Source organism: Camelina sativa, chromosome 18 (genome assembly GCF_030686135.1).
Source record: "Camelina sativa cultivar CO46 ecotype springtype chromosome 18, ASM3068613v1".
NCBI lineage: Eukaryota > Viridiplantae > Streptophyta > Magnoliopsida > Brassicales > Brassicaceae > Camelina > Camelina sativa.
In genome coordinates, this window is record NC_141897.1 from 2619870 (window position 1) to 2646561 (window position 26692).

General features: G+C 31.9%; 4 protein-coding genes across 6 annotated transcripts; 2 read left to right on the plus strand and 2 right to left on the minus strand.

Annotated features, from left to right (window-relative positions):
- Positions 1–8926: 8926 nt before the first annotated feature.
- LOC104760375 (urea-proton symporter DUR3) lies at positions 8927–14490 on the minus strand. 2 transcript variants are annotated; one of them, XM_010483293.3, is made up of 10 exons: positions 13997–14490; positions 13013–13120; positions 12808–12903; positions 12628–12710; positions 11892–12112; positions 11348–11610; positions 10900–11138; positions 9923–10353; positions 9559–9789; positions 8927–9348 (listed from the first exon to the last, which is right to left on the minus strand). In XM_010483293.3, exons 1-10 carry the CDS (start codon positions 14168–14170, stop codon positions 9077–9079), a joined length of 2118 nt encoding a protein of 705 aa, XP_010481595.2. In that variant the 5' UTR covers positions 14171–14490; the 3' UTR covers positions 8927–9076. The 2 variants fall into 2 exon arrangements, with proteins under 2 accessions (XP_010481595.2, XP_087355674.1); XM_087499548.1 differs by having other exon boundaries at positions 12808–12910; positions 13997–14348.
- Positions 14491–15247: 757 nt separating this feature from the next.
- Positions 15248–17683, minus strand: LOC104760376 (WAT1-related protein At5g45370). The gene is made up of 6 exons (XM_087499819.1): positions 17134–17683; positions 16711–16773; positions 16501–16617; positions 15971–16412; positions 15699–15850; positions 15248–15598 (listed from the first exon to the last, which is right to left on the minus strand). The coding sequence occupies exons 1-6, from the start codon at positions 17346–17348 to the stop codon at positions 15436–15438; spliced, it is 1152 nt and encodes a 383-aa protein (XP_087355945.1). The 5' UTR covers positions 17349–17683; the 3' UTR covers positions 15248–15435.
- A 97-nt stretch (positions 17684–17780) lies between these two features.
- On the plus strand, positions 17781–20143 carry LOC104760377 (F-box protein SKIP31). Its single transcript, XM_010483295.2, has 8 exons — positions 17781–18113; positions 18373–18591; positions 18682–18755; positions 18847–18922; positions 19048–19158; positions 19248–19422; positions 19518–19694; positions 19785–20143. The coding sequence occupies exons 1-8, from the start codon at positions 18051–18053 to the stop codon at positions 19853–19855; spliced, it is 966 nt and encodes a 321-aa protein (XP_010481597.1). The 5' UTR covers positions 17781–18050; the 3' UTR covers positions 19856–20143.
- Positions 20144–20616: 473 nt separating this feature from the next.
- LOC104760378 (uncharacterized) lies at positions 20617–23183 on the plus strand. Of its 2 annotated transcripts, none has more exons than XM_010483296.3 (3): positions 20617–21011; positions 21832–22138; positions 22749–23183. In XM_010483296.3, the coding sequence occupies exons 2-3, from the start codon at positions 21856–21858 to the stop codon at positions 22979–22981; spliced, it is 516 nt and encodes a 171-aa protein (XP_010481598.1). In that variant the 5' UTR covers positions 20617–21011; positions 21832–21855; the 3' UTR covers positions 22982–23183. The 2 variants fall into 2 exon arrangements, with proteins under 2 accessions (XP_010481598.1, XP_010481599.1); XM_010483297.3 differs by having other exon boundaries at positions 20949–21097.
- The last annotated feature ends 3509 nt before the right edge of the window (positions 23184–26692 follow it).

Genomic DNA, 26692 nt, shown 5'->3' on the forward strand with positions numbered 1-26692 from the left:
ATTTGTTTCGTATCTCATGATGGGCGAACCTGAGATTGCGTACCTTGTGAGTTTATGAGCTTGGGATTGGTTCATGCATGGTGATGGGCAAACCTGAGATTGGTTTTTGTGTCTGGTGATTAGATGAGCCTAAGATTGGTTTCGTGTCGTTTGTGTGATTGGACGAGCCTGAGATTGGTTTTTTTGCGCTGATGAGATTCATAATATTACTCAGCTTTCATTGATGTTTAAATATTGTTTAAGTAATATTATGAATGGCTAGACTGAGTATTATGTGTAACTATTATGCTTGTTGGACGTATGTTAAGAATGTGGAGTCTGATTCTATGGTATGTACTCATTGTTGAATGTTATTTCAAATATCTTTATTTTGTTCACCTTTTTTATATTTTCTCTCATATTAATAAGTTTTATGAGACGTACAACAAGATTTATGTTTGAAAAGAAAAAAAAAAGATTTCTGTTTGAAAAAAAAGAAGAGCATTTTGGCGGAACTATTTTAATAACACGTTGTTTTAGCCGATAAAGCGGGACAAATGTTACAAAAAAGTAGTAATTTTAGTACTTCTTATTGACGTTTTGGCTGTGGGTTTGCTGATTATCGGAGAAGGATTCGTCGCCATCTATTTTCTTCTCAGAGTGAAGCAAGCTGGTAAGTACACAATAACATGTTGACATACACTCCGCAGTCTTTTGAGCAGCAGAGAAAGCTCGTGGAACTAGAGAACATAGCGTTTCCCATTGCAGGTTCTCAGGATGCTACAAATGATATCCGCCATAGCAACAATGTTGGGAGAGGCGGTTTCAGAATATTTTTTCAAACGGTTTTCTACAATCATTAAACTGAAAATTTATTACATCTAATTAAATATTTTTCAACTAATTTCATCAATAAGATTTTGTATTTACTTAACATTATACATATAGTTTAATATATATATATATAAGTAAGTTAACAAAAAAAAAGCAAAACATATGTAAAATATAATCAAAACATAAGTAAAATATTAAATAAAATAGAGATGTCATACCAACATTTTTTATTGTCATGTTAGCATTTGGTTTGTTCGTTAAAACTTAGATCATATATCTTTAATGTTGTAATAGAATTTTTTTTAGAAAAAATGATAAATATTAAGAGCTGATCTCAACATTTTGGTTAAGTAATTTTACTAAACTCAAAACGTCCTAGTAGCTTTGGCTTGCTAAATGATTTGATTTTTATAACAATGAATTCAACTAATTACACAAATGATAACCAAAATAAACCAAATCCTTATTCAAACCAAACTTAAATCATGTTTAAGTATTGAACCAAACCGAATACGAGTAACCATTTTTAACATCCACACTATTTTTTTTTTTTACTAAAAATACTAGATAGTTACCCTTGTTGTACAGCACGGAAAAATGTTAGCGTAAACTTTACTGTAATTTGTTAATTATAAAATAATAATAGAAATTTGATGTGATTTATTCTGTACATTTTATATTTAATTAATTTAGTTTCATAGTCTGGTTTCGATCCGTCTTTGGTACATGATGCAATATTCAAAACCGTTGAAATTATATAATTTTGGTAAAATTCTTAAAATATAACAAAACCCGTATTAAACGGTCGTATTTAAAAATCTTGTTTTAACTTTTTGATTTTTTTAGTTGTATATACTATATTAAATAAAATACAATATTTGTGATTTCTTAGATTTTTATAAGATGTCACTGCGTCGATGTACAATGCGAAAAATATTTAATAAATTAGATATAATATTAATATTTTAAAAATATAAGCAATGTTGTATCCTAGTTTAAAAATATATATGTCATTATTAAACGATTTAGCAATGTAAATATTTAATCTTAGTTTTCTAAATAAAATTAAGTTTGATAATGATTCTAAATGGTTTGCTATTTTTTCCTAAGATTTCTGAAACAAGAAATGGATTTGTTAAATAATTTTATTAAATGATTTCGAAAATATTGTTTTATTATTTTATAAACCAATATTAATTTTTATTTTGTTAGTTATTAAATTAATTAAAATGTAATGGTATTTTTTGTAATATGTCACATGATAGTAGAATCCCCTATATATTAATAGAGAAGCACATTTGAGAAAAAACTGATGTGTCGCCGCCAGAGAGCTCAAACACTTTTTAGCAAAATACCCTTAAATTTTCTAATTAATTACAGCTCTATGCCATTGTATTTATTTTAAAAACAATTAACTGAATAATAATTAGATATGTCATCGTTTTTCACACAAATTTAATAGTAAAACAAAATTTCACTAAAATTTACTTACAAATATACAAGTCAAAATTATATTGACTTCTTAAAATTAATATAAATATTGATTTCTTAAAATCAATATAAGTAAAATATTCTAAAAAGGCTATAAAAACATATCAATTAATATAAAGTTAATAAAAATAAAGAATATATAACTTATTAACATAATCATATAAAAACAAATGTTACCATAATAATTTATATAACAAGCTTTCAATAGTTATTAAAATGGATTATAAAAGGAAGTATATTACCCCTGAAATATCTCTAACTCATTAAAAGAAACTTAATTCCCAATAAATATATTTTTATATATATTCATAAATAAATAAAAATGACAACAAATTAGGGGATATCATGATGTGTGATTATTTATATATATCTAAGTATGTAAACTAATTAATCTCAACATTTAGTGTTATTATTTATTAAAAATAGAAATATTGATAACCGAATAGGAATATACGTTTTAATTGTATATTCATTTATGTGCTATTAAAAATGAATGAGACAATAACCCTTATCATTATAAATAAACTTAGTATCAAAAAAAATCATAATATATTTAAAATAAGTGATTATTAGATTATGCAAAATTGTTATAGTTACTCGACAAACCATAAATATAAATTTGATTTTTAAAACACACAAAAAAATATATTGCCAAAAATTGTAACATTTTATAAATATTTTCTTTACCATGTTCACATAGTTCACAGGTGAATTGTATTCTTACACGAATACGTTGATTTTGGAATTTCATTGATTTTTTCATAATGGCTTTTTGGTAATAATCCGTCATTTATAGAAAATATTAAAAAATCGACTAACTCAAAAGATTTAAATAGAATCAAAATTATTAAATCAATAAATTAGATTATCTTCAGAAAATTTTGTTTAGAATCTGATTGTTACTAACATATAATAAAATTGAATAATTAAACTACCAAGTAATTTAGTACATGTTGTTATGGTTACATAAGAAACATGCAAAATTGTTATGATTACAAAATAAAACATAAGAAGATATGAATTTTATTTTTAAACCACACAAAAGACATGTTGCAATAAATAGTAACATTTTATCAATATTTTCTCTACCAGAAAACCTTTTACACATTCAAAAATTTCACGGGTGAAACATATTTTTTACACGAAAAACGCAGTTTTGAATAAATAAATAAAAAACTTAAGTTACATATTATGTTTGATACAAACAGATATTGGTTCTAAGATAATCATTTTCTTTAAATCGATTTATCACGCACATAGTGCGGGCTGTTTCCTAGTTAAACTTTAACAACATTGACCCCATAATTCACCAAAAAGGAAAAAAATACTTAAACAACATTGCTTAAATAAGTATATAGCTAGATAGTAACCCGTGCTACAGCACGGGACAACATATTTCATATAAATTTTAAATTTGTAAAATTATATTAATTTGGATGCTATAACACAAATGCGGTAATTTCATTTAAATTAAAAAAAAAAATAAACCTAGTCATGTTTACTTTGGAATGGGAAACACTTCCCGTCCCATCCCGTCCCATTCTCTCACGTGTTAGCACATCCTGTCTCATCTCGTCTCGTCTCATTTGATAACTGGTCCCATATCCATCATAATTTTTTTTTGTCTTATGTGCGTTCCCTTTTAAATAACTACTCGTTAGAAAATGTTTACTAAAAGAGATTGGATAACAAATTTAGACGGGATACCAGTGTTCTCCGTTGATTACTTTTTTTATTTAGTTAGCTGAAATTATCCAAAAAAAAAATTTCAGAAACTATATAATTGTTTTAAAAGATACCAATATTTTCAAATTGCTCATTCCAAAGTGGTTAATTACATGTCGCATAGTCAATCATTATCCAAATTAGTGAAAGCTTGACACTTGAATTTATCTACCTATATTTTTTATTTCATACTTTTATCTAAAATTTATGTCCCTTTCAAAAAAAGTTCATTTTATTGTTTTTTATTATTTGAATTACCCTTTTCAGTTTACATATACTATTTCTTGTCTTAATATCATAAATAAACTGGATTTTTTCTCAAAATTTAATTATTTTCCTTAAAGTATATGTACTTAATTAGTAAATTAAATTACTTTAAAAAACATTGGTAAATAATATATTCAGTTAAATAATAAAATATTTAAGGTCGTAAATTTTTAATTGTATAATATTATTATTTTCCATAAAATGTAGTTGGCCACTCTTTACGGTATTATAAATATATTGGTGTATATGTAGAATACCACAACCCATAACAAAATAAACATCATCATAATCCTCATCAGTTGAAAAATATACAATTTTTTACAATCCATTCATATTAATCAAGCACAGCCCGTGATTGTTGAAAATGTTAAAGTAATTTTGTTACGGGTGTTAAATCTCGTCCAGTCCCATCCCATTATTTCCTGTTCCGATCTATATCTCTAGAAAATTTATGTCCTATAACCATTCTCTTTTAAAAAATTACCCACAAAATAATGTTATTATTAAATTTTAGCTAAGAAATTTAGACAAAATACATGTATTTTCCATTTGAATGTTTAATTTCTATAGTTAGTAAAATTTATAATTCTCAAAAACTCTCAAAATAATTTCAAAGTACCAGTCTCAAAGTACTTCTTTACATCTCACATACTCAACTTTTTTTTGGAAATCGTTTCTTTACATGTCACATACTCAACTTTTTTTTGGAAATCGTTTAAGTACAATGGTTTCATTATACGAATTACCCATTTCTGTCATTTATCCACTATATCGCAATACCATAAAAAGATTGGCCTTTTAATCGTAATCTAATTTACATGTTCTGATATGAAATTATGTGCATAAACATTAATATATTCCCGATGATACTAAGAGTATATTTATAAGAAATTAAATTAATCTTATGATTAAATGTTTTCAATCCGTCTTCTGATTCGATTTTGTTTGAAATTATTTAGTGTTTTTTGGATCTTTGGTTTAGAAATAAAGTTATCCAAAATAAAATTTAAATGATAGATGTTCTCCAAACAAATAACTATTAGAATGTAAGTGAGATCAATTTTTTTGTATTTTTCTCTCAAAAACAAAATTAATATAGTGAACTATGACTGTTTGTATATTAAAAATGTCGTAGTTTTGAGAAAATTTATTTGCTTATAATTTTTTCATTAAAGTTCATCAAAGTTGGAGATAAAAAGCTGGTATTTGTTTAACTCTTTTTTTCTACCCAAAATACCTTAAAATCCATACTATGAGAATAAGAGAGGATTGTATTAATCAAATACGACATGGAAAAACCTCTACAAATTAATATTTTCAAATTAATACTCTCTATAAATTTAAATTTTTCCGGTTCCAAGTTGGGCCGGTGTAAAAATGATAAAATTTGGTAAAATAATAAGATAATAAGTTTTTTTGAAATCCTATGTAAGAATATGGTCCCATCAGTATCATAAATTAATAATAATATAAACTATATATATATGTATATATCTTAAAAAAATAGTGAGATATGACTCTAGTGTTGTTTGACCTATTATAGTTAGAATTTTTCAATTTAAAATACATAAATTAAGTATTTGTACAATATTTGTATCAAAGTTTGATCTTACCACGTTCTATTGCATCTCATCCCGTTACAAATTTTATGTCCCATAACCATTCTCTTTTAAATAATTACCTATATAATAATGTTATTAATAAATTTTGGCTAAGAAATTTAGACAAAATATATGTATTCTCCATTTGAATGTTTAATTTGTATAGTTAACTAGATTATGACCCGCGATACACCACGGGCAAGTTTTTTATTTATTTTCTTTTATTAATATATTATTTTAATACTAATTTTGCTAATGTACTCCTCTTTTGTTAATTTTAGTGATTTAGTATATAATTCGTGGTATACCACACAACAATTTTTGTTTAATACAATCTTAATTAAATCAGTTTGATTCGACATATTTTATATTGGTGTTGTTAAAATAGTAAAATAAGGATTTAACCCGTATTAAAGTATCATATTAATGATATTTTATTTTTTAATATTATCAATCCAATCATGTAATGTCATATAACCCGTCATGTAATATAACTCGTTTGTGTTATTTTGAAAATTCAATATGTTTAAATATTCATAATTTTAAACTTTTTATTAAGTTTAGATATATCGGTTATAAATTATAAACTTCTTAAAATTCTATAATTTACTATATATGTATGTTAAACACACACTTTTTATATTAATTGAGTAATATATGTTTGTTTTAAAAAATTCAAATCACAATATATAGAGGAATAATACACATTTTATTAAGTTTATGTATCATATGATGATTCACTATATTTAAAATTTAAAAAAAAAAAAAAGATGATAGGAGAATAATTTTTTTATGGAATAAATCTTCTATATATCTATATCAATTATAGAATATTATATACGGATATTTAAAATATTTTAATTCTGTTTGGTTATAAAGATAGTAGAGAGAATTAACTAAACTTGTTTGAATATGAACATAAACATTAAATGACATTAAATGCAAAAACTTTCTAAAAAAGTATTTTTGAGCAAAAACTACTGCAAAAATACTAGTATATATAGAAATTATAATTCTCAAAATATTTTCAAAATTCTCAAAATGCTCGTCCCAAAGTAGTTATTTACATGTTACATCATCATCATCATACTTATTCTTCAGGTTGGTTCCTTTGCATTAATACATCCAGAGGACTGAGGATACATCTAGGTTGGTTCCTTATACTCGTTTAGCTTCTTCGTCATATTTTTTTTAATTATCATTGAGAAAATGGTAAAATGTGTGTTGCTAAGTCTTTATGATGGATGATGCAGCAGCTATTGTTGTATCTGGAAATGGGAATCTGTCTTTGTCATTGGAAGTATTCATTTTTTGTTTGTTTTCTAATTTTACACTTCGTATATTTTTTACCATATTTAATTTAAAGAGGGTGAAACGAAGTTTACATGATTTGATCAATTTGGTTGAAGTCTTATGATTTTGGTCTGTACTGCTTGTTTCTTGGGGTCAGATAATTTTTATTTTGCAGCTGAATTTCCAAAAGTTTGTTTGAAACTTGCATCAAGTATATAGAGAGGAATTGTAATTGTTTTTCACCATTAACTTTTTGTTGATCTAAACTTTCTGGTTCATGATCTGAATTAGGAGGTATATTTTCATCGACAATGCTACTAAAGTAATAGGTTTGTTCCATTGCTTCATCATCAGTTAAACTGTCATTGTAGTTGGGTTCCAAATTTCAATCCTCACTGCTGCTTCAATGATGTTTTGTTCAACTGTAGACTCAGTCTCAACGTTGCAAATTTAAAGATTTCAAGACATTATAGTGGAGTCTCTGTATAATTGGTGCTATAAGGGAAAATTAGAAACATTTGGTAAAGCATACCTTGTAAAATTCGAGAGCAAGTTGCATGGCAAGTTTTTGACTTGTGAAACATATTTGGTTATGGAACATTGAAGTAACCTCATATTTGGTTTTTGAATATAAATAGACCAAAAGAATAGTAAGTTAATTGATGTTTTATTTTGATAATCTAAGGTGTACATAAATTATGAAAAAGTATTTGAATAAGCTCATAAATACATCATCGAGGAATCGCTCAATACATGAAGCTGTAATGAAACCAAAATCCCTTCATGAGAGGTTGAAGCTTCTATTAACATCTTTGCTTCCTGTAATATTTTTAAAAAAATTATATTTATTTATACAATCAAGATTACCATGGAAGGTCAGTAAGAGGAACATAATTATAATGGATCCATTAGACTGATATTGATGGACTGGAAGCTGATTGAAAATCTATTAGAGAATAGTAGTTTTCTTTTAAAAGTAATTAGTTTTTAATATTGTATTTCTCGGTGTTGGTGTTATAATCTTGTTGATCAAGCTAAAAATATCTTGAAGATCTAAGATTTGCGAAATGTGTGAAGAGGATTTATGATGATCATAAGGAATATGCCAATGATTATGAATTGAATGTGTTGTTAAGATACTCTTGTTTCTGTTTCTGTAAATATATTCCGTGATTTTTTCTTTTTTATTGTATAGGATTCAAAGGTAACATATTTTGGAAACGAAATAAGAATTAAATTGTTGTGTACATGTGCTGGAACATTTTCGGATCTAGTTTTAAGGAAACTGCAATATTCGTAGTTTTAATAACATATTCATCCGTTTTAATGTAATAGCGAGATTTATGGAAACTGTGAAATTAGTATCCAAACAATAAGTTGAAAAAAATAAATACGTGAGACGTGGTACAAATGTACGGTCAGGATCAAATTATAAGATCCGAAATATTAAAAACGGATCAGTCAGACCCGCGTCTTTATCTGTTTAGATGGGTGGGGAAATTTCGTTTGTACCCTTTATAAAAATCGAATATTTGGTCATAATTTCAATGGCAGTCAGTTGTAATTTATTACAAAACTAAGGTTATTTCTTTAAACGGATTTTCTTTTAATAGTAGGGATGATAACAATAAATTCAACTAGCCACACAAATGACAAAAACCAAATAAGCCGAATCCTTATCCAAACTAAACTTGAATCATGTCAAAGTATTGAACCAAACCAAATAAGAGTAACCATTTTTTAACATCCACACTATTTTATTTTTATAACAATAAATTCAACTATCCACACTATTTTATTTTTATAAGAAAGATAACCAAACAAAGTCGCACACATATGTGTATATATATGTAACAAAAGAAAGTATCAACCTTTTGATATTTTCTTCAACTTTCTTCATCGGTTTTTTTGGTCTTCTCAAGTTCGAGCAAATAAATCCTCTCAGCTTCTGGTACAGCCATGGTTAACGCTCGAAGCCTATGGTTCAAGTCATCAAGCTTGTTCATTAACCTATCGTTCGTAAACATTCCCATACAAACGCTCTTGATCGTGTCCCAACTTTCGATTAATGGCAAACCAATTATCACAATTGATCCTATTGTTCCCCAAGCTACGGCCACAATTGCCCAAAACCAGAAATATCCTCTGCTAAACACGCCTACAAAATTTAAAAAATGTGATTTATGCTCTTATTAGTAACCAATTTTTGAAAAGCGTAACAATTAATTAGAATATACAGTATGTTTTTATTAATATCTTAATTAAAATAATAATGGTATACATCTTAAAAAATGCATCAAATTTATGCAAGTTTAGATAAGAATAAAGAAGCTCTATTTTCATTTATATGCATGGGAAGACGACTTACGTGCTGGGAGAGATAGAAGTGGCCAAATGACAACAATGAGGAGAGTGAAGACAAGACCCCACTTCACAATCCAAGCTTTAGCTCTTCTCAGCTTCTCTTCTCTTAGCTCTTCCGCTGGAACATCAATATCGTCCCCTGAAGCCTCAGCTTCCACTACTTTGATCTCCCTTGTCGTTGACCAGTCATAGTTCTGTGGCCGTACTAGACTACACACCGCATGGATCAACCCTCCTATATATATGTTCACACGTATACGGACCAAACCAATATTAGAGGTACTTCAAAAAACACACTGAACTGAAAAATTCAAATAATTCTTTAAACTAAACCACAATGCCCAAACAACAAACTGTTAGAACCTGACCTGATAAAATCGCGACGAGGTTACCAGCTAACATGGGAGCATTTCTCCCAGTGGTATCAAGATCAACGCGTCCATACTGTATCTTTGCTGTAGATAACCAAGTAACGATCCCAAGAACACAACCCGATATCGATCCAAGAATCGCACCAAAGGCATTGGCTTTACTCCACAAGAGCATGAAAGCAATGGGAATGACCGCAGAGCCAATGAGAACTCCCATCGCGAGATACATCCATCCAAGCGAAACCCCGGCTTTGTTCAAGATCACTGCAAGAATCCCCATGAAACATCCGAATCCAAGAACCGCCGATCTTGAGATTCTCAAGATTTGTTTACCGGTTGCTCTAGGGTTTATGTATGTGCGGTAGATGTCGTAGGTGAAAAGGGATGAGACCGCGATTAGCTCAGAAGAACCAGCCGATGTTACTGCCCTGAGGATCGACAAAGACAGTAAAACTCATGGTATGCAAGCATGTCTTCGTATGTAAACTAGGTTTCTTGTGTATGAAGAAATCGAGACAAATTTATAAACAATTATTTCTACCTTTAAAAGCAAGAGGAGTTTATATAAGAAGGGTAAAAATGGCTAGTTATATATTTTTCTGTAGGTGAGGGTATTTCTAACCAAGATGAAATGAATTGATTGAACCATACCGGATCAAATTGATTAACTAAACCAAAAATTGAGTGGGGTATTGAAAGCAAAATTAACTTTTTAATTTGTAACTAATTTTATAGGCTTAGTTTAAAACTTTAAATTAAACCAAAATAGTTTGCCCAAAAAAAAAAATAACCAAAATAAATGATCCAAAAACTAATTACCGATCTTAATCAAACCAAAATTTGTTAAACTAAACCAGTAATGCGTGAAGAACTAAATAAACCGAATAATAAAACACAAAACATCTACCCATCAATTTGCTATTACAAAACTTGTTTACATATATATATATATGATTTAGAGAGAGTGTACTTACATGAAAAGCATAGTGAGAAGAAGCAATGATCCTGATTTACCCATGAGAGCAATGGCTGTGGCAGGCGGCACTAGACCTCGATTAGCCTCATCCGCAGTTATAGGCAAGTCAAGGGCAAGTGCACCGAGGCCTAATGATGTGGCTAGAGAGAAAGGCACAGCGAACCATACGAGTCCACCGAGCAAATACCCTTTGTGGGTTGATGAAGGTCGAGCAGCTATTGCACTCACCCAATAACCCTAAAGAAAGAAAATAATATTTACTAAAAACCTGCGTGGTTTACTAATTAAAAACCTCCAACTTTTTTTTCTTTCTTTACAATTTCTTGGCAAAAACCAAAATCTCTTAAAACTGGTCTTTTCTAAAATCCTATATCAAATATATGAGTTTCTGCGAATAAAACTAAAAACCGAAAAAAAAAAAATACATCATTGAAAAGAAATCTCACATTGTCTACGAAGACGGTGCCGAAGTTTCCGACAATGTTAATGAGACCGAAGACAGCACCGCCAGAGCTCAACATTGTGACATAGGAGCCTTTGTAGTTGCCGTTAACTGGACCGCAAGCTTGGTCGTGGTGTGAGAGCGGCTCAGTGCATGTTCTTAACTTAGAAGCCATGTCTCTTAGCCGGTCATAGACCACGGACGGACTCCCAAGCTCACTACTCGAAGTGTAGACAAGAAATACAAAGACGACTAGAACGACGTGAACTGAAAGACAAACGAATTACAAAAATTTAGTAAAAAACTATTTCATTGTAAGGGTGTCTCCTATTTTGTAAGGTAATAAAATCATTAAATATAACGGATCAGTGTCATTCATACAAACCACAAAGCTACATACTATATTACTATGTCATATTTACGCATTGTTATGACCAGAGTATACAAAGTGAACATCTCCAAAAAAATTGTGTGTTAACTAATATAGATGGCATAGTTTCAGCCAGAATTTGTTCCTCAAGACATATATTATATTAAATGTAATATACCTATAACGGAGTGAACGTAGCTTGCGAGGAAAGTAGCCTTAAGTCCTCCAGCCAAAGTATAGACAACGACGCCGAGAGGAATGAGAAAGCTTGCGGCGTATATATTAACTCCGGTGAGAGCATTCACCACAGCCGAGCCACCAAGCAAGAGCATCGCCGTCACTACGATGTTTGTGGCCAAACAAAACACCAAGAACACTATATGTGTTGCGGTTCCCCAACTAATTAAATTCATCAAAAACATACAAAAGAAATAATTAATAACTGCTCTAATAAATAAAAATAATAACGTTAAACAAATGCTAGAGCGATTTGGTCTATTGTATATTGCTTGGAAAATGTCATCAGAAAACCAAAACTCATTTCATATAATATTTTGTGTGCAGCTTGATTGAGTCGTTTTTTAGGGGATAAGTTGCAAAATCAAATGAAAACTAGCAAAAATAAATAAAATTTGAACTAAAGTTATACTGATAAAATATTTTATTTTTTCTAAACAATTCAAATATGATGGCTTGGGTTAGCTCTGATAGTGTTATGTCTAGTATCTACAAGCTCAGATTCTATTATTTGTTTTCAGCTGAAATAAATAGTCTAGAACGATGTTTTTAGAAAAGTGTTGGCTCGGTTCTATACTTCTATCCATTTCCAGAGTTTGATTCATATATATGTCCAATTTATTGGAGAAAATGTAACTATAAAACAAATCAACGAATTGAGATATGAATTTACGTACCGAGCCTTCACGATTTCGCAGACAGTATGAGCATTAGGAGCCTTTCGTTTTATCTCAATCGCCATCACACCAAACAACAACACCTACTTTGTTCATCAAACCACAATCGATTATTCACTAGTACTCATTATGCATATACATTAAAAAAAATTATAATTTGTTTTAGAATTATATATTAACCTGTATGGTAGCTCCACTAGCGTACCAAAACGGCCCGCTTACCCCATACTGCCATGCTACGTTTGAACTTTGTAGTATCGTCGCAGCCCATGTCCACTATTCACTTATCGACCAATAAAAAATCAATACTTTTCACCAAAATTTATGTAGATCAAGGGCTATATATATACGGGTATATATCATCAATCATAAATCGTAGTTTTACCTGTGACACAATGACACTTGCAATGAGTCCTGTTTTAACGTTTCTCCCGGCTGTATTGAACCATTCTGAAGTATGACTACCTCCCACATATCGTTTCTCTAACCATACCTTCATTCATTTGGTCAGGAATCTTATCATGGTGAACTTGGGCAAATATTCATATTTTTATAATAACTAACTGAACTAGGGGTATTTACTTTGGATATATTAAACTGATCCGAACTGAAGAAAATATATTTATATTTAAAACCTGACTTCTATGATAATACATATGTTATGGCCTCTGGAAATGCTTTTGTGTATCACGAAAACCCAAACTTATACCCTGAACTGAGCTGAAAATTTGATTAAAATCAATTTAAAACTAAGCGGAACTGATCTGTACTATATATATTGCAAATTTGCAATTGTTTAGTGTATTATAAACCGATAATCCAAAAAACTGAGTAGTTAAAACCGAAATCGATATGATAACTCGAAATGGAGACTCCTATAGCTAGTGAAACACTCAACCAGATAGACAAACCTGTCTTTATTTGTTAACGTTATATGCTCTATTCAAGATCATATCTATTTTAGTTTCTGTTTCATACGTCAAACTTAAGTATTTGTTTTGTTTCATAATTTTGATAATCCAGATATTTTCAAATACAACCAAAAGAAATATGCAAATAATTAAGAGTGTATTATAGAAATAATTTGGCCACATAATATTACAAAAGGTGGCCACAATATTCATACTTAATCGGCCAAACAAGTTTCTAACAAAACGTCATATATAGTCCGATTAATAACCAACGTCAAGTCTAGCATTATTGAACGTTGAAAATTATAGTATCCTTTGTTTCACTTGTAATTATACAAATCATTGAATATTTGAATATATAACCCCTAGTCTTTTTGTGGTGACGAGTAAATCACAAAAGTTGTCTTTGCTTTTCATAAAAAAAATATATTGTTATCGAGAAACGGGTAGATACTAACCAAAAAAGAAGTGAAGATGGCAAAGAAAGCACCAAAACCAAGAATAACGGCGTAGCCAACGCCTTGATCGAGCACCGTCGTGCCTCCGAAAAAGCTGTTCTGCCTCTCGCATCCGCCGCCACCGCCACCGTTGTAATATTTGGCTGAAAAATCGAAAGGAGGACACGTGGCCATTCTTCTTCTTCTTCCTGCGTTCTTACTTTACGTTATTGAAAAGTGAATTTTCTCATGGAATTTGTAGGGAATAATAATGGAAAGATTCTTCGCTCTTGTTTAAACTAATAGAAAGAATCTTCAGTTGGAAAGAATCTTGATTTGTTTTTAAGGGAATCTTAATATACTTGTAAAAAATAAATTGAATCTTTTTTTTATTGTTCATGAATAACCATTCCCAAGATGCTATCCACACAAATTGCCAAAAATTAAAATATTTAGAAATTGTTACATTATTGGTGACGAAATGGGGGAGAAAGTCAATAATTTTGCTCTTCAGTAAGTCAATGATTTTTGTTTATTTGCTATTTAATGGGTTTCCACTTGAACAAGTGATGTCACTAGTGATCTAAGTACACGTAACAAACTTATATAAGTTATAACTTTCATATTTATTAGGTCAGTGCCCGCTTGTAAATATTGTTTTCGACAAACATATATAGGCCATCAATAAAATATATGTTACTATGGAATGAACAATAATAACTTTATACTGAAATATAACTATCTATTTGCATTTTTCTTGTCTGCTTTAAAATTTTTTTATACTTTAATATGGAACTGAGTATATCAAATTACTAGTACGCATTATTTAGTATAAAGTGTATGGAGTGTATGGAACAAACATTCAAAACTATAACGAAATATGTTCACAAATCTATAAACCGCTGAAACAGCTCCAACTATTAATGCATAAGATAAATAGTCGTTGAAGAAAATGCATTAGACTTTTAAGCCAAGCATGCCAAGATATTGAAAGACTGTACGGAGTATTTACGACGTTTCCCCACATCTTTTGGTATTTACGACTTTGCCTCACATCGTTTAGTGTTAAACGAATTTTACTCACATATTTTTTATTTACGATTTGCTCCTCAACGATTAGTATTTATGGATTTTACCCTGATCTTTTATTGTGTATGACTTTACCTCACATCTTTTCCCACATCTTTAGATATTCACGAACTTGTCCCAGAACTTTTCGTATTTACAAATTTGCTCGCTTCGTTTGGTTGGAAGGAAGAGTAAAGAAGAACATGAGAGGAAGATGATTATTTTGAATTTTTAAACAAAAAAATAGAGATTACTCACATATTTTTTCAACATGCACAAACAGAATAAGAACATGAGGAAGATGAATATTTTGAATGTTTCTGTATGTCCTATAGAATCAATATTGAACTCAAAAAAATTGTATGTTCTTTCTTTTACCTGTTCTTAATTATTTATTTACCCTTCACATCATCTCTGTAAATCAAAGGTTCCGAGATTCTAACATCATCACTAGAAGAAGCAATCTCATTCCCAGATACTGTTGTTCTTTGTTCTCTATAACATGCCCAAGTAACCATATAAAGCCCGCAAATGATGAGGATTCCTCCCACAACGCTGCGCAGAGAACGAAACATCAACATGTTTTGTATGATTCAATACAATAAGAAGAGAGAAGAGAGGTTTTTATGTGTGTGGATGGATCAAAGATGCAAACCTTCCAAGATAGATCGGGCTGCCGAGGAAAATGGTCGATAAAAAGGCGGATGTTGCAGGCTGAAGAGGATTGTATAGAGAAACCAAAGCAGCTCCAAGAATTTTATTGGACCATGTCAAAAGTCCATAATTTAGAGCTGATGCAAACATTCCCTGAGGAACAAAACCTAGTTAGATGTATCCGTAGATACAGAATCCAGCTCCAAGCTCTAATCTTTTGTATCAAACACACTCAAATAAAAATGTTACATCTCTCAGGTTGTGAAAACTTACTGCGAATATAACAGCAAAGAACTCAGATTGTGTCAAGCTCCAATCAGTAGGCTCTTTAACAAACACGATAGCTGTTGTGATCATTATTGATGTACCGAAGAAGTAAGAATACGCAGCAACCGAAAGGTAGGCAGGATACTTCTTCAAAACCGGTGCTTGCACGGCGAGAAAAGCAGCCATACAAATACAGTTTCCAATCAAGCAAAAAACTCCAATGTGCCATAGATCTAACCCAAGACCAAGAAAACTAGAGACTAACCACCCATTAGGCTCTAGTTGATTTCTATCAAACACTAGGCTATTTACTGAGCTTGCTGCATCTTCACCTCCAAACAAGGCTGGACCACGGAACAAAGCCATCACTACTGCACCCGAAACACAAACAAGAGTACCTCCAACTTTCGTTTGGCCCTCGATTTTAAACAAGTTCACTTTTTCTGTACTGCATACAAAAGAAGAAGACCATCAGAGAAGTTTCCATACTCCAAACTTCACATTTTACAGTAATGTTGAGGATAGTCAATACTCACCCCATCAAGACAGCTAAGAGGAATGTAAATACTGGGATTGATGGTTGTATAGCAGCAGCATAAGTTGGATTCGTGTACGCTAAACCCATAAGAAAGAGTAATTGGTTTCCAAATATCCTATCAAGATTGAGAGATTCAAATGGTATCAGAATCTTTCCATCAACTAACATAATTTTAAAAGATAACACGAGAATTGATCTGGTTACTTACCCTGCTAAACCGAGAAAGAAGAGTGAAAAGAGTACGCTTCTATTCATGGGAGGTCTGACCCTTCTACAATGATAAAAACAAGAACCAAAACTTACTAATTTTAGTATTCAAAACAGAATCTGATATTTTTTCACTTTCCTCAAACGGTCAAACCAAATCTTTACTAACAAAGGAAAGAAATAAAGAAAACAGAACAGAGAGATGAACAAAGATGCTTCCCAAGCTGATAAAGTTATCATCAAACAGAGCGATGGAAACAAGCAAAAAAAAAACCTAAATTCAATTCCAGAAAGATCAAGTTTTTTAAAGGATATGTTGATTTTGCTATAAACCCATCAAATCAAAATCAGAAATTGCATTGACCAAATAAAAACTTTATTAAGATTTTAATGCAAGCCAAAAAGAAAAAGATAAAGGAGAGACCTTTCACGGAAAAAAGCGAGAGGGGCGAGAATGGAGAGAGCAAGAAGATCGCGAAAGACACAAAAGACGAGCTGATTCACACCAACGTTAAGTGCTACTTTCGTAACCACATGGTAACCTCCGTTTATCACCTGAACCAACGTCATTGCAGAGTGTGCCATTCGTGTTTCTCTCTCCGTCGCATCGCCGCCGTTTACTATCGCCGGAACTGCCATATTAAATTCTCTCTGACTCTTTCTCTCTCTCTATCTCTATCTAATCCAAGAAGATAAACAAAAATACCACCCTGTCCTGTCGGCTGTACGCACTTGTAGTTGTAGTAGACTAGGTAATTTGATTTGCTTCTCCTACTAGTTTCACATTGTGGTCCTTCCTTTACATTATCTAAGTCGTTTTGGTTTCTTCTTCTTCTATTTGGTCTTTAAAAATAATAATAATAATAATAATAAAATATAAAAAAAGAGTTAAAAGACAAACCAAACAAAAATGTACTCCCTCCGGTTTTGTTTACTGTATATGTTTTTTTTTCTGTTTTTTTCTTTTTTCTTTTATCATTTCTTATCAGATTATATTTACATTTTATTAACTTTGAAATAGAGATTTAGATAATATAAAGGCTTACGGCATCTCCAAACGTGTCCTTACTTAAATTAATCACGTTTTGTTGAAGGGGTGACGTTGACTTTGACGTTGAGAAGTAGTAGTATTATGGGCTTCAGTTATTATTATTACAAAGCCCATATTGGTTATTAGGCCCATTAATTAAAACTATTCGGCCCAAGGTCGGCTCCAATCTCACGCCACCGGTTCCAAATCTCCCAATCCTCTCTCGTCTCCTCTCTCTCTCTATACCTTCCCAGCCGCATAAACACAACAACCATCGTCGCCGGAGCTCCGATCTTCACCGACTTTACAATATGTCTGGTTCCGATGAAGAAGACGAGTGTTTCGCTCGATTCCTCGAATCAGAAGTCTCGTCGGTAAATTGTTTTTTTTTGTTTATTCATTTTTTTCCAATTTCAGTCAGGGTTTTGTATTTTTCTCCGACAAAATTTTGGATTTTTATCATTGAATCTGAAACCTATGACTTTAAAATTCCTTGATCTGTGATTTAGATTGTAAATTAGATGTTTTTATTACGTATAATTCATACTTGACTTGTGTTATATATGCATATTCATTTGAAATTTTAGAGCTCTTGTTCAACGTTTTATTGATGCTTTGGGTTTTGTTATATAGGTGGAGGAAACGAAGAATCCGGAAGAACCTGAAGCAAAACGGCAACGTATTGAGAAACACGAAGAAACAACAAGCGCTGTAGAGAAGAAGAAGGATGAAGATCATCAAAAGGAAGATGGTAACAACGATAGAACTGGTTCAAAGAGAATAGAGAGTGGAGTTTTCAGCAGTGTTCCTACTGAGCTCTTTCGTCATATCCTCAAGTTCTTATCCTCTGAGGTATGTTATTGTTCATGTGCTTCTTAAGCTAAAGATTAGTGATTTAACATTTAGTTTGCGTAATCTAATTTGTTTGAATGTGATTTACAGGATCTTGTATCATGCTCTTTGGTGTGTAGATTTCTCAATTTCGTGGCGTCTGATGAATCCTTATGGCGTCGTCTGTAAGTAGTCTCCTCTCATATTCGCCATTGTAGTTCGATGATCTTACTTGGAACTGATTTTTGGTACACTTTTGATTGGTTTTGCTTTCAGATACTGTATCCGGTGGGGACTAACTCCTCCAACTAGAAAGTTACGGGAGTGTGCTTGGAAGAAGCTTTATATTGATGTGAGTTTTCTGACTTGGTTATTACATTGTTGAATATGATATATAACAATGTTACTCTGAGTTGCTATTAGAGGTCAAGTTTCATATATTGAAAAGTGATTCCTTTTCTCTTTGTTGAATTTTAGCGTGACGAGCAGGACATGATTGAACTTGTCAGAACCTGTCCGTCAGATTTTAAAGAGTATTACATTCAAATGCAAGCAGCAAAGAGAAGCCAAGCTCCTCTTCCATCTGAGGTAACTATTTTGAATAAGTATTTGTTTATGTTTTGCATGAATTGTGGTCAGTTGACAAATTTTCTCATGCTCTTGTTTGCAACGTTTAGATGGTGGATGATCGAATAATTCTTGACAAAACTGTACTTGACCAAGTATCTATATGGAAGAAAAGCAAAGGACTTGCCGATAAGGTTGTCACTGGCCATATTTGTTTGGGAACCAAATGTTCATACCATCAGATTGAAGATGTGTTCATATGCAAAGAGACAGGACATGTTCATGGTATGAAAGGAAATGCTGTTATATGTAACTTTGTTGCTTGTGTTTTTTTTTCTTTTTATCCGAATCTTACATAATGTTTATGGTCTTTTAAACAGTATGCGATGACAACTGCAAGGAAGTAATATTGAGTCCAGAAGGTGACCTCATGGTGTGTACTATCTCAGGACTTTGTTCTGATACTTTGCTTGTACAAACTGATCCAGACCCAGATGGGTGTGATGAGGAAGAAGCTGAACTAGAACTTGAAGTATTCACAGATAAAAGCCGATTGGGTACATATCTATCTCTCTCGCCTCCCTTTCCATTTATTCCTTTTATTTCCAACATATAAGTAAACAGTTTGCGTCTTCTTTCCATCGCAGCACGAGCTTTTGAACTTGGCTACAACTGCGAGGATGAACAGGAATTGGAACGTACCCTGAGGTTCTGCTGAGCAAAAGACTCAGCCTTTTGTTCACTTTCAGAAGGCCTACGCACTCTCTCTCTCGAAGGTCTTTTCTCTATCTCTCACCTGATTCTGCCTGTGTTCTCTGGACTTAAAAGGAATCAGAAGTAGCTCTTGCTTTAATAGTTGTTAGCTTTTTGTAACTTATATTATACATATCATTGTCTGTGATGTACTCTATTGTCCTTAAAAAGTGTTGCATCTAGTAATTAAGTTTGATTACTTCTACCGCGGATATTGGTCTGCTCTTCAATTCTTATAGATATCGTTACTGTTTTTGTTGAGTTTATCAATGCAATTTGATGATTAGTTGAAAATGAAGTTTATATATTCGAAAAGGCATACATCAATTATCACCACTGATGTGTTGCGTTAAATGGAAAAAATGAACTGAAAATATTTGACTCCATAGATAAGGTATGAATTGGTTAAGAAAAATTGCGTTTGTTAGTGACATAAAAATGCTTACTTCTATTATATTTGGTCTTTTATGATAAGATATATATATATATATATACAGCCTTAAAAACTAAACACCAATTTATGTAACATTGCTTATTTTTTAAAAAGGAAAAATTATTTATATGATGGCATAAATATGGGTGGATTTTGAGTAGATTCGATTCTTTTGGCATTTATACAAAAAGTGCAAATTTTTATTATCCCATACGTAATGTAGAATCACGCGTCCATTGCGCGTTCTTGCAACGCTAAATAAGTAAATATTGTACGTTAGGAAAAATATTATCATCTTTGTCTTTTTTAACCCACATAATTTTTAATCTTTCACAAACGCCCCCCCCCCCCCCCCCCCCCCCCCCCCCCCCCCCCCCCCCCCCACAAGAAGTTAATAACCGTTCCAAAATTGAAAAAGAAATTAACAATCTTTCAAGAATCTATCAAAAAAGAACACAGGAACTGTTACAACCTTACATGTGTCGTTCTTCGTGTTAAAAAGACTTGGACATCATCGCTATTTTGTGAAATTAAGTGTTAAATTGTGATTTATTCGAAATACGAGGACCAAAGATGAAAATATACCTTGTTTGGAATTCGTGCCGCGTAAGGAAACATGTATAAGTAATCTCCTCCACTGTCTTTGTATCTCTTCCAGTTTCGTTTCGACATCTTTCGTCTCTCGGGGGTAAGAAAAGCTCTCATCTAATCTTCTTTTTAGATCTTTACGATTATTGAATTTTACTGTTTCTGCGATCATCATCAATCAAAAAGGTTCGATTTTTTCCCTGATCTGTGCTCTACAAACTTGTCTTCTCTCTTTTTGGTTCGATCGTAATTATTGAAAAAAAATTGCATTAATTTGTTGCTGAAAACCTTAAAGTTTTGATTTTTACTTGATTGGGTTCGTATATGTATGAATGTGACGGCATACAATTTACGAATTGAGGGTTTTGTTTAGATAATTGGGGTTTTTGTTTCTTCTTCTTCGTTTATTTAGCAGCCTTGTTCTGTAATTGATACGCTGGTTGAGCTCATCATACTCTTCCGTGTCTGTTTGATCTACGTAAGGCTTGAAGTTATTGCTTTGGTTTGTGCAATTTTTTTTGGGGTTTACACTGATCTCTGACCTAATTAATGATTAATGACATTGCTGGTTTATCTTATTACTTGAGTCTTGGTGTGTTTGTTGGATCCCCTGAATAAAGCTTTTAACTTGTGTAATTTTATTGTGATTAGTTATATTGTTCGTTTGATCTCTAATCAATGAGTAATTACATTGCTGGTTTATCACTACTATTAACTCTTGTTTGTCTGCTTGATCCCCTGATGAAAGTTTTGTTGTCTGACCTAATCAATGATTCTTTACATACCATGCTGGTTTATCTCATTACTTGAATTTGGTTTTTTTCTGTGTGATTTTCTGATGAGAGTTTGAAGTTGATTGGTTTGTGCAATGTGATTGGGATTACATTGATCCTTTTGACCTAAATTAATGACTTGTGTAGGTTTTATAGTTGATTGAGAAAAACATGGGAGGTGACAACGACAAAGGCTTTCATGGGTATCCTCCCGCTGGATACCCGCCGGGTCCTGGGGCTTATCCACCTGCTGGATACCCACAACAAGGCTACCCTCCACCACCTGGTGCTTACCCACCTGCAGGTTATCCTCCTCCGGGTGCATACCCACCTGCGCCTGGTGGTTATCCTCCAGCACCTGGTGGTTATCCTCCAGCCCCTGGTTATGGAGGTTATCCTCCTGCACCTGGTCATGGTGGTTACCCTCCTGCTGGCTATCCTTCTCATCACTCTGGTACACTCTCTTTTTCTCGTGCAGTTTAGCAGTATCGTTTGTGTCACCTTTACGAAAAAAGTTTCACTTTGTTGTTGTGAAAATAAGTAAAATAATATAATTTTTGTCTACATGTTGCTAATTCAGTATCATATATGTGGTAGATGTCACTTTAGGAAGAAACAGAATATGTGTCTCTATGTTCCGTGATTTAGTATCATAATTGGTGTTAGAAAAGGTCACTTTAGAAACAAGTTGAAAACAAAAGATCGGCTGAAATTAAAAACCAAAACTTAAGCTTGTATTTATAACGGGAATCCATAGTCATTGATTGTTATAGTTGCAAGAGTTTGTATTCCAATTGCTGAAACACAGTTGACTTCTCTAATTTCTATCGTAGATTTATTATATATTGGTTACATTGTTTGTCCAAAGATTGAAGTTTTAAAGTGTTCTTGTGTAGCACAATTCAATTCTTCAAGTTTTGATTATTTGTTACGTACCACTTAACTCCTTTTCATACCAGTTTGAGCATCATAAGTAAAGACAACATCGCAGATTCTACATGCACTATATATTGTTTCCCCCTTTAGTTTCTCTTTCTTCATGCAGTTCCCTTTACTTCTTTCAGGTCACGCAGGAGGAATTGGGGGTATGATTGCAGGTGCTGCTGCGGCCTATGGAGCTCACCACATAGCTCATAGCTCTCACGGCCCTTACGGACATGCTGCATATGGTCACGGCTTTGGCCATGGTCATGGCTATGGTTATGGTCACGGAAAGTTCAAGCATGGGAAGCACGGAAAGTTCAAGCATGGAAAGCATGGAATGTTTGGAGGAGGCAAGTTCAAGAAGTGGAAGTGATCTAACTAAAAAACCTTTTGTGAATCTCTCTGGACTGACCAATGTTTCAAAATAAGCCCTAAACATTATGTAAGGTGACTTTCGTCGGTTAGAGATCGCTGGCTTGAGTTGGAAATAATTTAAACTTAATTAGTTATCAAATCTTATTGTGTACTGTGAAGCTATCTATGGCGTCATAATGACAGATTCTGGTTTCGGTTTATGGTTTTGAGAATTCTATATATTGTCATTTTGTGTACTGATTTTTACTTTGCTTATAGAAGTTGTGTTGTGATTATGATAATTTGGTAATTCATATTAGATTCTGTTGACTATATATTTTTGTTATTATCAGAAACAGATAAAATGTATACTACAGTTTCTGGTTTTCAGTTAATTAAAAAAATCTAGTGTACATCAGATTTGACACGCATATAAGAGTTATCTTCTGGTCTATAAAAAATGTCATTTTAGAAAGAGACTTTTTAAGAGTGATTTTTCAGACCAATTTTTTAATTTAGTTTTAACCCAAATATTACTTTTCTATTTATAAGTTATTATAATTTGTTAAATTATTTATTAAATAAAGATATATATGTATAATTAAATTGAAGGGTGAATTAGCTCTATAACCAAAATCAATAATATAATTAAGAATATAACAGTATAATTGAAGAATAGGAGGAAGTGTATAGAAAATTACTATTTTGGTGTTTTAGGGTAGTGGTGGTGGTGGCCGGAGTCCGACGGTGATGGCCGGCGAGGGTTGCCAGAGTCCAGCGGTGGTGGCCGGCGAGGGTTGCCGAAGTCCGGCGGTGGTGGCCGGTGATGGTGGTTGGAGGCTGGAATCCGGCGGTGGTGACTGGAGACGGTAGCCGGAATCCGACGGTGGTCACCGGCGACAGTGGCTGGAGTCCGGCAGTGGTGGCCGGTGATGTGGACGGAGGCAGGCGACCGGAGGTGGTTGAAGGAGGGGATGGTGGTGGTATGGGGTGGAGATGGTGGTGGTAGGAGAATGGGGATGGTGGTGGTGGGTGTTGACAAGGGTAAATTGATATATATTATAGTTTATATAGAGTATATTACATTTGTATGATTAGAATAATTAGTTGTTAAATTATAGTTTTTTTCTTAGTTATAGAGTGCAATTCCCTTAAATTGAATGGAGTAACTATATAGTATATTTTTCTTATTGTGTGAAATGTGTTAAAATGATATCTTTATAAAATGGATAGAATATAAATAATAAAACAACACAAAAGTCAAATAATCAAATTAGTGAAATGATTTTCTGAGTAAACCAAAATTTATATTGATACGTGAAAACGGACAAATCGTTAAGTAAGAATTTAACGTGATAAAAATTCTTACTTATCACGTTATGTACTCGACATCACACATCTCTACAACTTGGTAAGAATTTAACGTGATAAAAAATACTCGACATCTCCCATATAAGAGTTGACCTAATCCATTGGAGTTTCTTATTCTTATGTTATTAGGCTCAGAGATTCTTTCACCATTTGGACATGTTTAGTCAAATATTTTTGAACAAAGTTTTTAAAATAAAGATTTATTTGTAGATAGATTATTGGATTTTTCCAACGTTGGCATGTAAGAGAAAAAAAACAGTAGACAACGAATTCACCCCAAAAAAAAAAGTGGCTTTCATGAAAACTAAGCGGTAAAGCATGAATATTGTTGCGTTTAAAAAACTTGGACTTGGAGTGTTTGTTTAACTTTAATTATTGATTAACAAATGTGATCAATTTGCCTTCTTTCGCCGATGAGCTGGATTTTGTTATTTTGATTCGTCCTTTCGTTGTACGTATGACATACTTTTTTGCATTATCATATTTTAAACATAGAAACCAGATGTCTTCCATTTTTGTTTTGTAATTAATTATACTTTTTGTTTATAAAGTCAAAACATGAATCACAATCATCAAAGATATCACAATCTTTTTTTTTTGTCAATTACATGAATTTTTTGAAACTTTGTCAACAAGTGTTTAATGAAATTTTTTGTAGACAATAATAATACAATAAAATAATAGTTATCTTTTGGTCAAGATTACAAAAGATAATTGTTTATTAAACTTTGATTTTGATTTAATATTTCTCCGTTTTTAAAAATAAGTGTTTAAATTGTTATGATAATTCTTTTTTTCCCACAATTGTTATGATAATTATTTCAATAGATTAGCTCATGCAATTGCTAAGCTATCACTTCAAAACTCTCTATCGGTTCCGGTTCAATTATTCCAAATGAAAAGCATATTTTGTCTCTAAAGAGAAAATTAATTTTCGATAACTGGAAGTTCGACAATTTTGTTAATTGTTTTAGTATATTGTAATAATTTCATTTTTTTCTGTGTCCTTAATAGTGAAAATAAAACTTTTTGCTTGTATTGGTAAAATAGAATTGAAAATTGGTTTCAGAAAATTATATTTTTTAGTTATTCTAACTTAAATATATTTAGTTTCTTACATGGATTTTCTTTACAGAAAATGGGTATATTCTAACCATATATAGATATACTGAACTCGATATTTAAAATTTTTGTTCACCACATTAATAACTTAAACTTATATTTTGAAAATGCACACGAACAATAACAGTTTAAGTTTAGACAGGTAAACGACTATTATTTAAAAAAAAAAAAGTTTTACGTTTTACATCTATTGGATTCTGTAAATCTATTTGATGTCACATACTATATTATTTATATCCGTCTATCCAATAGAATGAAAATTAGACGGTAGAAAAAAAACATTAAAAAGATGAGCGGTGGACAAACTGAACAATGCCATTAATTTAATAGGATAAGATTTGTAGTTGGAAGTTCATTTAAGCTAAAATTACCTTTGAATCTTTGATCTATCAATCAATCACTAATTAAAAAAACTTAATCGTGTTATAAAATGAAATCAGCCAATCACATGTGTTCTGCCTGAGCTGGATATCTACTTATACCCGATTAGCCGCGTCAGCACTCACTATTCAAATATTATCTTTTTTTTATGTTACATGAGGATATCTAATTAATCATCAACTATATTTATATGGAATTTTGATCATTAAGTTAGATCATGGCTCTAAATACGCCATTTGTATAAAATATGAACCTCAAGTCTATATATCAAGGTGTTAATCCCGAGCTGGATCAAATTGTAACGTTGCAAACCAAAACTTAGCGTTTTAGGGTGGGTATCGATCGACACTCATAGTGGTGTCGGTCGACATCACTTATTCTGGTTCGGCCAAATTGATTTAATTATTGATTTGGATCGGTTTGGTTTTGGGAAAACCATCTAACTGAGTTATTTAAGGGAGAAAACGATCTAGGTCGTGGTTGTTTTGTCTCAAGCCGTTTTTGAGAAAAATACAGAGAGAAAAGGAGAGAAACTGTTCTTGAGGTTTTAGAGAGAGTTTGTGAGTTTTAAAGGTGTTTTTGGAGAGATCTTGCTGTGAGAGTGAAAATCCAAGGCTAGGAACGTGGTGGAAAGATTTTTGTGGTGTTAACTTCGTCTTTTGGGCTTAGATCTCTTTGTTGGCTAAGGTGAGTGCATAACCATGGCTTATCTAAGCTAAGATCTCTGTTTCTGTGATATTGTGTGTTGTTTGGTTGTTTGTTTTGGTTGTATGTGAGTTTTTCGTAGCTCCTAAGGCTTGGATTCGTTCCTGGGATTGTGTGGGACGAAAAGGAGCAGTTTGGAGGCGAGATTCGG

Coding starts and splice junctions, on each gene's coding strand:
- LOC104760378 (XM_010483296.3), top strand. CDS start 21,856: ATGGGAGGTGACAACGACAAAGGCTTTCATGGGTATCCTCCCGCTGGA. Junction 22,139..22,748: donor CTATCCTTCTCATCACTCTG/GTACACTCTCTT, acceptor TACTTCTTTCAG/GTCACGCAGGAGGAATTGGG.
- LOC104760375 (XM_010483293.3), bottom strand. CDS start 14,170: ATGGCCACGTGTCCTCCTTTCGATTTTTCAGCCAAATATTACAACGGT. Junction 11,139..11,347: donor GCACCGTCTTCGTAGACAAT/GTGAGATTTCTT, acceptor TTCTTTCTTTAG/GGTTATTGGGTGAGTGCAAT. Junction 9,349..9,558: donor ACTTCTATCTCTCCCAGCAC/GTAAGTCGTCTT, acceptor TAAATTTTGTAG/GCGTGTTTAGCAGAGGATAT.
- LOC104760377 (XM_010483295.2), top strand. CDS start 18,051: ATGTCTGGTTCCGATGAAGAAGACGAGTGTTTCGCTCGATTCCTCGAA. Junction 18,756..18,846: donor GAATCCTTATGGCGTCGTCT/GTAAGTAGTCTC, acceptor TTTTGCTTTCAG/ATACTGTATCCGGTGGGGAC. Junction 19,159..19,247: donor AAGCTCCTCTTCCATCTGAG/GTAACTATTTTG, acceptor TGCAACGTTTAG/ATGGTGGATGATCGAATAAT.
- LOC104760376 (XM_087499819.1), bottom strand. CDS start 17,348: ATGGCAGTTCCGGCGATAGTAAACGGCGGCGATGCGACGGAGAGAGAA. Junction 16,774..17,133: donor CTCGCTTTTTTCCGTGAAAG/GTCTCTCCTTTA, acceptor TTATCATTGTAG/AAGGGTCAGACCTCCCATGA. Junction 15,851..15,970: donor TCTTTGCTGTTATATTCGCA/GTAAGTTTTCAC, acceptor TTTGTTCCTCAG/GGAATGTTTGCATCAGCTCT.